The sequence below is a fragment of the Mchenga conophoros genome, linkage group LG3, assembly GCF_057382185.1.
Source record: "Mchenga conophoros isolate Kocher_MC1m ecotype Shallow Benthic linkage group LG3, M_conophoros_male_GT1.1, whole genome shotgun sequence".
In the NCBI taxonomy this organism is placed as follows: Eukaryota; Metazoa; Chordata; class Actinopteri; order Cichliformes; family Cichlidae; genus Mchenga; species Mchenga conophoros.
Window position 1 is genome coordinate 30,359,584 of NC_140528.1, and position 11,604 is coordinate 30,371,187.

At 42.4% G+C, this 11,604-nt stretch overlaps 1 protein-coding gene across 1 annotated transcript; it reads right to left on the reverse strand.

The window, feature by feature from the left end:
* Window positions 1-2,457: 2,457 nt before the first annotated feature.
* On the reverse strand, window positions 2,458-11,214 carry LOC146578103 (uncharacterized). Its single transcript, XM_085257323.1, has 6 exons — window positions 11,171-11,214; window positions 5,617-5,658; window positions 5,256-5,528; window positions 4,925-5,167; window positions 3,795-3,998; window positions 2,458-3,690 (listed from the first exon to the last, which is right to left on the reverse strand). The coding sequence occupies exons 1-5, from the start codon at window positions 11,205-11,207 to the stop codon at window positions 3,823-3,825; spliced, it is 771 nt and encodes a 256-aa protein (XP_085113449.1). The 5' UTR covers window positions 11,208-11,214; the 3' UTR covers window positions 2,458-3,690; window positions 3,795-3,822.
* Between the last annotated feature and the right edge of the window lie 390 nt (window positions 11,215-11,604).

The following is an 11,604-nucleotide window of genomic DNA, read 5'->3' on the forward strand; positions in this document are numbered from 1 at the left end:
TTGGAGGTGGGGTGCCCCCGGCCTCTCGGCCTAGGGCTCGGTCACTCAGGCGCAGCTGGGGGCCGGCGGAGCTCACGGGCACGTCACTGCAACTCCCCCTGACTTCTGCTCCGCGGCTGCTGGGCGAGCCCTCATCTGGGACTCTCCTCAGCTCTTACTGGGACAGTGGCGCGGCTGCCCCTCTGTTGGTCTTCCATGGTCTCTTGTGTTCTGGGGGCCTCTGGATGTCTGGAGTTTTGATCTCCTCCATACCCGCTTCACACCCTGGAGGACGGGGCTGTGGCCCCCCCACACTCCCTAGCAGATCATTACATGGAGAAACCTTTGGAATGCAAGCATGCTGATCCACACAGGTATGCACACATGGGTATTCACAGACGCGGACTAAAGCTTTCTTGGCTGCTGCCTCAAAGCACACTGTGCGCTGTCTATCTTGCGTGCTGCACAATATCGTTTATTACTTAGTAAATACTGATATCTTTGACTAGCTAGTTTATTGTGATGGTGCTTTGTTTTCTCTATTATTATGTTGCTCTCTGTTGTTTGCTGTTTTTGTTTGTTTTTTTTTTTTTTTTTTTTTTCTCCATACAGGTGACCCAGGAGTTTTTTTTTTTCTCTCTCTTCCCCCCCCTTCTCACCGTCTCTTCTCCCCTTTGGTTTTCTTTCTTTCTCTCCCCCTCTCTCTCTCATTCATTCCCCCTGTCCTATTTATTAAAAAAAAAAAAAAAAAATGACAAAGGATGAACTGAAGCTCTGCCATCACGTAATGTCGCATACAGCTGTTTCTGATGTCATTTAGAAAAAAAAGAAAAAAAAAAAAAATGACAACAATGACAACTCCAACAATTATGACCCAGGTGTCGTCTACATATCTGTACCAGTGGCTAGGTACTCTCCTTTTTAAAAAGCCAAGAGACTTTCTTTCCACTTCCTCCATGTAAAGGTTGGCTACAGTAGGTGACGCCAGGGAGCCTATGGCACATCCATGTTCGTGTCTGTAGAAAACCTCGTTATATTTGAAATATTGTGGAGGTAAGGCAGAGGTCTAACAGTGGGCCATTCTGTTCGGGGGTGAAGTTGGTTGTAGCAAGGTGTTTTGAAATGTTGTAAGTGGCTGAGTTCATGCTGCTAACAATGGGTCTCAGTGGAATACCTTCAAGCAGTATGTAATTTAATTACTTTTTTGCCATAGTAATCCCTTGCTTTACACTTTACTGGATTGCAGTACTGCCCATCTCTGGTAATGTCAGGTAATAAGTCAGTGCAGAGCTGAAGGAAAACTTTTAAAAAGGAAAGTAGCACAGCAAACTCTCCAAATACACACTCCCTGCTTTTATAGTGGTTACTTGAGCTTCTATTTGAAACTAGTTAATTAAGGACATTTTAAATTGAAAAGATCAGTCAAGGTTAAAAGAAATGATCTTAGTGAGTATCATATTTACAATGTGTGTTTTGTTTTTTTATCGTATTCAGTCCTCCTCAGTGCCCAACATCAACACATCAAGAACGTTAGCACTCTCCAGAAACTAAAACCAGACCAAAAGATGCAACATTTTACCTTTTAATGATGAGGTTCAATGGGCGGTTAAAATTGGCCTCAACTGGTCAGAATGCAAAATCGCAATCAATCTGTTGCTGTATATCACGATTTATTTCATTCTTATCAGTGATAGCATAACATTCATTTAACTGTCTTAATCACATATCAGCCCATTGATGATCAGAAACGTCTTCTAATGTTTCTAATAGAGTTCAAATATTGAGGGTGAGCACAAAAACTACTATGGTCCAGAAGAGCTTCGGTCAAACAATGGACACACGCGTGGGGAGATGAACACTGCATACCGACAGCATCGATCTCCGCCCAATGATACACAAGCAGTTGTTTTTATAACATCAGGGTATTATTTATGACGCCCCCTCATGCGTCAAAGCAGATACAATACATGGATATGCAAATGTTCTGTTGATGACTTTTGACACATTTAAAAGTACATCTTCTCCGTCTCGAGGCCAGGTGCTTCCTATTAATCTTCTAACTCTCGCTCATCTCCTGGAACAAACTGTCCCTTAGGCAGACACAGTTTTGCAGTCACAAGCTTTTGCAAACTATTATTTGAACTCTTACCTAAATATGAGTCTAACTACTGTTTGTGTGTGTGTCTCAACCTCCAACGCACTCAGACTCACCCCGCCCGTTGATGCTTCTAACCTTTTACTAGACAGAAGCTCTCTGTGATCGGTGTAATAATCTTAACTAAGAACATGTGTAATTTACTGAATAAATGCTTTGATGAAATGATAATTAATGTAATGGTAATGATGATGGTTATGAATAGTAGCAGTAAAATATTTCCCTGATCTCCACATTTTCTACTGACTGCCACCCTGTCATGGTGCTGTGCTTGGAGACCAGCTGCTCTCCAGCAATCTTGAACAAAGACTCAGACATTAATGTGTTTGTGGTGAGAAACTTTAATAGTTCATTATTACAGCGCAAAACCTGTGTAATACACACACAGTCACAGCTGTCATGTCTGAAAATACAAGTCATTGCAGAGCTGCAGGAAAACCTTTAAACATCCAAAAATATTTTACTTAACCCTTAAAAAGCCAGTCAGAGTGGGCATGCTCCGTTTTGCATAACTATTTTTAAATCCCAGTAGCACTGCAACCATGTAAAATAGCGCAATTTTTTTTTTTGCATATGAAACCGGAGGAGTTGTACTTACATCAGCTTGTCCTATAGCTTTGCAAAAATTGCATAAAAAGCACTTGCAGCAACAAAAACATAATATCCCAGAAACATGCTTTGCCGATCTGATCAGCTGTTCGTAACACTTCCTACGTTCATCAGCGCGAACTATCGCATATCCGCCGTGACCTGCCCGAAACCAGAAGTGACGTCATTTTCGCAGAAATGTAGTTTGTTACCATCAGGCCCTTCTAAGCCTATACTGGTGTTATTAAAAGTTATGTTTGACTTTATGACTTTCTGTGTCGTTTCTGGGATGCTTAGAATTCAAATTGTACTGCTGGAAATAGCATATGCATCAAAATAAACTATTTTTTTGCAAATCTGCATTGTAATACTTATTTTCGTTTTTCCTGCAGTATATAAAAATTGGCGTATTTCAAAAATAAAACTATGAAGACACTTAATAAAATAAATTTCCTGTGATGGGAAACTATTTTGTGCAACTTTTTTGTATTTACAGTTTTGAGGAATAAGCATCTTAAATTTCGCTAACTAGAAATATATGTTAACAAAAAAAAGCGATTTTCAGTTTTTTTGTAGTTTGTTGCACTTTTTTTGCAATTTATGTAATTACTATGCACTTAATGCATACATGTTATTAAAATCTGGGCTATAATGGTTGTATTGGTGTACAGTAACTTGAAATGCTCCCCAAAATGGCAGCATGTAAAAATATAAAGAAAAGCTCTGGCAGAATTGGTTCAATGGTAGGTCTTGAAGGGTTAAAAGCACTTTTAAAAACAACCACAAAGTGCTGCATAATAAGACAAAACATGTAAAATCCCAGGCCCAGCAGTAAAGATACAACAGCAAAGCTGACACTCTGAAGACACACCCCCTTTTATACTGGTTACTGGAGCTTCGGGGGGGGGGCAATGATGAGACAGTAGGATGAAGGTCCTCCATAAGGCAGAGTGCGTCCTCACTTTCCTCTTCAAAGACAAACATCAGCAATTTCAGCTCAGATCTGGTGACCTTTGACCTTCCCTAACACACACATGTATGTGCTCTGTGACTCAGCTGACACACTTCTTACCTTTTAGCTTCCTCCAAAGGAGCAGAACTCAAACCAGAACCAGGAGAACCACAGAAAGCAGACCTGACATGATGGAGGCTGTGAGAGGAGGGCCAGAAGAGCGACGACGAGTGGTTGTGGTTGTTGTAGTAGTAGTAGTAGTAGTAGTAGTAGTAGTAGTGGTAGTAGTAGTAGTAGTAGTGGTAGGTTTTACAGTAGGAGGATCTGCCGGAACAATGACAAAGATGGTTCAGTCAGTTTATTATCTGGTCAGTTCATCAGTTCCAGTAGTCTGTGGAAGCTTCCTCACTGATAGACAGAGCTGTCTGAATTCTTGAAATACTAAAGAAATGAGCTTCAGGTTTTTCCTGTGTCGCCTCCTGTAGAAGAGGATACACTGAGACTCTATCTGTCATGAAAGTCTTTATTTATGGACTTTATCAGGCACAGGATGGAGAGGAGTGCAGTGATGGTCTGGGCGTACCCATCTTCTTCTCTCATATTCATCTCAAGACCGCAGACAGAAATCAGCATTATAGAATAAACGAGTTAGATCAGGATCAACTGCAGACGATTGGAACGAGTGATTCTGCCTATCCTGAGTCCTCTCCTATACTGTCCTCACACACATGACTGCAAGCCTGCCTACAATACCAATGGACAGGTGTGTCAACTGTGGTGGGCCCGATCAGCAGAGGAGATGGTCTCATTCCAAACAGACTCCCTGCATCTTTCACAGCAGCAATGAAATGTGCTTTTCTCTGTGGTTAAACCTTAGTGACTCACATTTATATTTATATTAAATATTCTCCTCTTGAAAGAGAAACATGGGCCTGAAAAGAAACTAATGTTCACATCTGTCAGTCACAACCTGACACTGAGTCTCTTTAGTAAATCCAGCAGAGTTTTAAAGTCAAATAGAGGTTTTGTGCCACCACAGTGAAGATGGACTTCTTTGTTCCTTCTTTAATATTCCAACCTTTGTAATGATGGGATAATTTTCTCTGGCTGCTCTGTTTATGTGACCTGAATACATTAAGAGAACATGTATCGATAAAGTAAGATATAACCTACCACCTTTCATTGATCTCTATGACATTTCTACTAAAGTCCAGGAAAAGAGGTTGAATAAGAAAGATCATTGCACTGACCTCTGACTGTCAGCCTGCTTTCATGAGTATGTGGATGATCCTCAGTGGAGCACGAGTAGAGACCTTCATCAGACTTCTGAACATTAGTGAGAGTCAAATTTTCTTTAGGATCAGATCCAATCATGTCCCCATCTTTATAGAAATAAGACTTCACCGGTTCACCGTCTCTGCTTTGACAGAGCAGAGTCACATTACTTCCTGTCCACACAGGAGATGAAGGGGCCTTCAGGATCAGAGAACCAGCTGACCAACAGAGACACAAACAGAGTGATACAGAGACAGACTTCCACCAACACACAGAGTCATACAGACACAGCTGGAACATCTGTACCTGAAACAATGATGTTGACTTCATCACTACGCTGATGCCCAGATGAGCTTTCACAGAAGTAAGCTCCATCAGAGGGGTTACGCAACTTGAGTTGACACAGAGAATTTTTAAGAACAAGGCCTTCAGCTGCTCCACATCTCTCAGTGATTCCTCCTCTGGTCCTCTTCACTGTCCATCCATCAACTCTTTGTTCATCATCATCATCACAAGACAGAATCGCTAGAGCAGCACCATTGAAGAACTGCTTGTAATCTGGAGTTACACTCAGAGAGACTGAAGGGCAGACAGATACACAGACAGACTAAATGTATTTGTGTTCTTGTTGGAGTCTCACTGATGGTTTTCACTTCCATCAACTCACCTGCAGAAACAGTCAGTGCAGAGAGATGCAGCACACACACACCTGCAACAGGAGGACAGCGGTCACTGAAGGTCAGAGGTCACTGAGGGTCAGTGAAAGTGTGACTGTATACTACAGGGGTGGGGAACTCCAAGCCTTGTGTTCTGCAGGTTTCAGAATCAGAATCAGAATCAGAAAGGGTTTTACTGCCAAATGTTGAGCAGGTTTACAACATTAGGAAATTGCTGCGGTGCTTCAGTGCAAACATACTGTCAGATAACATGTGTCCTTGATCTAACACAGCTGATTTAAATAGCTAAAACATCCTCGACATGTCTTGAAGTTCTCCAGAGGCCTGGTAATAAAATAATCATTGGAGTCAGGTGTGTTGACCCAGGGTGAGATATAAAACCTGCAGGACACCGGCTCTTGTGGCCTGGAGTTTGACACCCCTGGTGTACGAGCTTCATCCTCTTATAGGGTGTGCAAAAAAAAATTGCATAAACCCTGCATGGTTTATCAAAAGAGGTGGGCATTACCAAAGTACAGATACTTTGTTGCTGTGCTTAAGTGGTAAAAGTGGGCGGGGCAATAAGTCACAGTACTTCAAGCTGGTCAAGAAGGCTCACCAGCGCCTCTTCTTCTTGAGGACTCTGAGGAAGAACCACCTGTCCTCAGACATCCTGGTGAACTTCTATCGTTGCACCATCGAGAGCATCCTGACCAACTGTATAACAGTCTGGTACGGGAACTGCTCTGCCTCGGACCGGAAGGCGTTGCAGAGGGTCGTGAAAACTGCCCAGTGCATCGCCGGAGCACCACTTCCTGCCATAAAGGACATCTACAGGAAGCGGTGTCTGAAAAGGGCTGGGAAAATCATCAAAGACCCCAGTCACCCATCACATGGACTCTTCACCCTCCTGCCCTCTGGGAGGCGCTACAGGAGCCCCCGGACTAAGACCACCAGGTACCGGAACAGCTTCTTCCCCACAGCTGTCAGACTCCTGAACTCTGCCTCCTGACATCTGACCCACGTTAAACTCATGGACTGAACATACACACACCCACAATGGACAACTGTACCCTCAAACACAATAATAACATGGACTGAACCACCACTCACAACCACTAGCACTTTATATAGCCTCTGTAGAAACTATCTACACCCTCACTTATCTTAACTGCACTACTGTATAGCTCTGTGTAAATAATCATTCTGTACATTCGATAATCTTTAATTCTACAACTGTTTACAACTTGCATAGTTCACATTTCTGTATAGCTCTATATCTCAGATTTCTGTAAAGTTATTTATTTCATATTCTGTATAGTTTTTCATATTTATATCATGTTCATATCCTGTACATAGCTTGTACTCACTACAGCCTGTACATACTTATAGTTATAGAATATTCACAACATACTTCATACCGTGTACATTATAACATACCATAATAGACCCATTTCTGTAATATACTTACATATCTATACTATTGCTAATATATATTGTAATATATCTATATCACTAAAGCACTTCTGGATGGATGCAAACTGCATTTCGTTGCCCTGTACCTGTGCATGTGCAATGACAATAAAGTTGAATTCTATTCTATTCTATATGATTTTTGCAGCGATTTGTGTGATTAACAGTTCATTCAACGGGTATTAAACCTATGCAAGTGGTGCATCCATGTTCAGATGAGGCTTTGATGGCCTATAAGTGAAGTTCACTGAACTAAAGAATGTGGTTTGATGATTGTTGACATGCTCTCCAAATAGAAGTTTTTCCTCCTAGCAAGGAAATACAGGTACAGCAGTCTGCTGAAAGGGATCTCCTGAGAAATCTTCAGAGGCCCAGTGAGAAGCGAGAAACATTCCAGGCATAGCTGACAGCCCAGGCAGTGGTTGAGGTCAAAGGTCGAGCTGGTTGGGGCCCATCATGAGATCAGACTTTGGAGCCACAGCAAGGACCATGAAACTGCGTTGGAATGAGAGCTGTGCCAAGGGGGATTTCCAGAGGCCAACAGAGGAGATTGTGGACGACGGACGGGCACCTGAAGGATGAGGGGAGCGTGCCAAGCTCCATCGACAGCGCAGAGGGAATCTAAGGATGGCATCATGATTCTGTGAAAGCACAGGAACCAGAAGCTATGGTGGTGATGACAGCAGTTTCCTATGACCATCACCTAATGCTGTGCCACTATACTGTGCATACGATGGCACGCTGAAGACTGCTGGGATCATAACAGCAGTAAGATAACTGGACCCAGCACCTTTTTCCACAGAGGGGTTTTTCTGCAGAGGTTGGACAATGGAGGAGTCATAAGTATTCCTACTGCAGGATGAAGGCCTGAAGTGAGGTGATGGGGGTTGATAGAGGCCAATTCAAGTGCTTCTGACCATTTCAACTGCCTGCAAAATAGCAGAGAGACCCTCCTGGATTTATCAGAGCCACTGCAAAAAGGTTGAGGTCCCAGGAAACCCCAGCACCCCCAAGACAGCACAATAGAGAAATCTCACACTTGGTTGTTTCAGTGGTGAGGGGGGAGTGCTGATTGAGCCCCCGTAGGGTAAGCTCGCACTTCAACCTCCAGCCTCTGATCAACTCTAGGGCAACCAAGTGCGAGGCGTGACGGACCTGTGTGCAACCATGGGAAGGTGGACCCTCTTGGTTACCTTTACTACGACGCTCACTTTTACAGGACCCCAGCTGGTGCCGGAAACAGCTGAACCAGGAGGCAGGCAGAAAAGATGGACACATGACAACTCTCACCTAAGAGACATGACGCAAGACCACATCCCTCCGCGGATGAACAATGCCTGGTACCGTTATATCCATGACAGAACAAAAGCAGAATCGGCAAATACAGACTATTATGTCTGTTCCCATCTACCCAGCACGGCAACATACCCCACACTATATGTGTTCCTGGACCAACTCCCAGGGAAGAACTACTCTATGATATTAGCAGAGAGAGAGGGATTTTGCATCCTCTTCAATAAAACATGCGGCATTTACATACTGGACGATGTACACTCATTAAACATGACTGATACCCTGAATGCTTTGAGACAGATCCAGCAGGCTCAAAATCAGGACTATGTAAGTGATACAAGTGACTGGCTTTCTTGGCTCTACACTGGCTCCTGGTTACAGGTGCTAAAAAGACTACTCATCGGAGTTGGGATATTTTTACTTTTATTTTGTGTCTTTGTAACGTGTATATTGCCATGCCTAAAACTCATGATTAACCGCATAATATTTTCTACTGTTGCTGCATACATAGCCATGACAAGTGATGATGATAATGACCCCAACCTGTTGGAACATGAAGACTTTGTGTAATTAATGATGATGTGACAGAAAATGTACAACAAGATGTTACAAACTGATATCTCACTTAAAGTTTTTACTGACAACAGGAGGGAATGTCAATGGAAAATTGTACTTAGTAATCAGTATAATCTTTTAGTGATATAAGTTTGCATATGGTAGAATACTGCATGTAGTTATTTGTGTGTAGAAGTATATAGTTGGTGGCATATTGAAAGAATGTCTCATCCTAGGAGGTCTGTAACATTCTAGGGTGTTCACACCCACATCCCAGGAGCATGAGAGAGGTCGTACCTTGTCTTATTGTTTTACGGCAGGATTAACGTAGCTATGTCAGTTTTAGTTTAAGTGCTTCTTTACATATAGATGACCAAGGATGTACCTTTTGTGCTTTCATGTTATATGACCCTTTGATCAGCAGGACACCACACACACACACACACACACACACACACGCACATTGAAGTATAAATAAAGACCGGGGCAGTTTCTCAGCACGAGTCTCAGTCTGGAGGCTGCCCTTGCTAGCAAGAAGTTCTGTGTGTTTCTCTTCTCTGAGTCTTTGCTGAAGAAGTGTTTTAGAATATATTCCTTAACAACTTCACAGCCTGTACTTTTTAACTTTTATTGAGTAAAGAAGTTTCTTCAGTGCTTCATCTTTAACTGGAGTATTTTCTAACACAGGTAAGAAAATACCTGGTGTTTGTATGGAGTGGTAGCGATGTACCATGGCGTACAAAGTTTGGGGCTCTGTCTGGACAAGTAAGGCAAGCAGTGCTTTAAACTAAGTCTGATAAGACATGAGACGTAAAACAGACCATTATAAATCATTCCTCTCCTGTCATCACAGACAGCGCCATCATGAAACTCCTCATCTCTCAGTGAAAAGGCATAGTGACAGATTAGATTCCTCTTGGCTAACATGATAATGATGTCGAGGAAATATATATATATAAAATTTGAAAAAGCTGTTAATAACTCCTTTACTTTATAATTTGAATCATTATTGGTGATACAGCGGATAGAAGTGCGGAAGTGGGGGGTGGTCACTGCACAGAGCTTTCAGAGGATAGCTCTATCATTACAGATTGAGGAATAGTGGACCCGAGGCAGCATTGAGGGATCCCTGACACTGCTGGCTAAGGATAAACATTGATTTGGTAGAATTAAGTATCATAATGGGACTACACAAGCAACACAAGGGAGGCAAGGAGAAAAAACCTAAAGGCTAGGAAATCACAGAGTTGCAAAAATAACTAAGAACCATCAATTAAAAAACAAAAAACAGAACCACGACAAGGAATCTAGACCCAGCAGTCTTAGCCAATTATACGCCAGTATCCAACCGTCCTTTCATGTCAAAGAGTAGTTGTCAAACAGCTAACAGATCATCTGCAGAGGAATGGCTTATTGGAAGAGTTTCAGTCAGGTTTCAGAGCTCATCACAGCACAGAAACAGTGAAGGTTACTAATAATCTTATCTGATAGTGGACTCATGTCAGTGTTTTGAACGGGTTATAAAACAACAGTGTAAGAACAGTTTCATGGTGTAAGATGCCAGTTTTGACAAGTACAGACTAGTGGAGAGTCGTCTGGATTATCAGTGTAACGGTCTCATCCTTCACTTTCTCTTTCTGTGTCCTTTTCATTAGAAACTCTCAATCCCACCCCCACATCACCCTGACTCGTATCATGAACAGGCTTGTGTCCACATGAACGTGCAGACTTTCCCTTTTGAAAAACAAAAAAAAACAGAGTCTTTTTACATAAAATGCACAAAATCGATCTCCAGCACCGTCACAGGAAGGTGCTGATCAATAAAGCCTGCAAACGGTAACAAAGCACATGTAGCCAAATAAAGGCACACAGCTCTGATGCATAAAGACTTTATAAAAAAGCAGAGTTCATGACAACCTTCTCTCTTTAAGAAGTTTTTCCAAACTCTGTGCTCACTGCTCTAAATGAGCATTTACATGTGGATGAGCTCAAAGTTTGCAGACTCTCTAACAGAGTTTAGAGTTATTAACACACACTCTCATCCAGGTTAGAAACCCAGAGGAACAACCCCCCTGTCCACCACACCTGCGTTATTTTAGAAACTTTCAAAAAGTTCAAGCAAAGAAAGGCTGAACACACATCCTGACACCCTGCAAACATCTCTGTGTGTAAAGGAGACACACACACTGAAAAAGCAGCTCCTTCAGAGTGTGTGTTGGATCAGAGGTGAGAAATTCTTCTTACTGTGCAGCAGGATCACAGACAGCAGCCTCATTTTCATCCTCACAGTCCCGTTACAGAGCTCCTCACTGCCTCCGACCTCACCCTCCTCTCAGGAGACTCTCAACAGGAAGCTGTACCACTCTGACAGGAGGCACCGCCACAATAAAAGCTGTCCTAGATACACACAGGTGCAAGTTAACCAGTATCCAGCATCATGCTCAGACAGCACAGGCCTCCCAACCACAGTCCACAGTGGATTAGTCTTCTTTAGTCTTTAGTCTTTAGTCTTTTTATTTTGTTATGGGGTTTTTGTAATTTGTTGTGGGGGTTTTGTAATTTGTTGTGGGGTTTTTGTGTTTTGTTGTGGGGTTTTTGTAATTTGTTGTGGGGTTTTTGTGTTTTGTTGTGGGGTTTTTGTAATTTGTTGTGGGGTTTTTGTAATTTGTTGTGGGGTT

Coding starts and splice junctions, on each gene's coding strand:
- LOC146578103 (XM_085257323.1), bottom strand. CDS start 11,207: ATGAAAATGAGGCTGCTGTCTGTGATCCTGCTGCACA. Junction 5,659..11,170: donor GTCTGTGATCCTGCTGCACA/GTAAGAAGAATT, acceptor CTCCTGTTGCAG/GTGTGTGTGTGCTGCATCTC. Junction 3,999..4,924: donor AAGCAGGCTGACAGTCAGAG/GTCAGTGCAATG, acceptor TTGTTCCGGCAG/ATCCTCCTACTGTAAAACCT.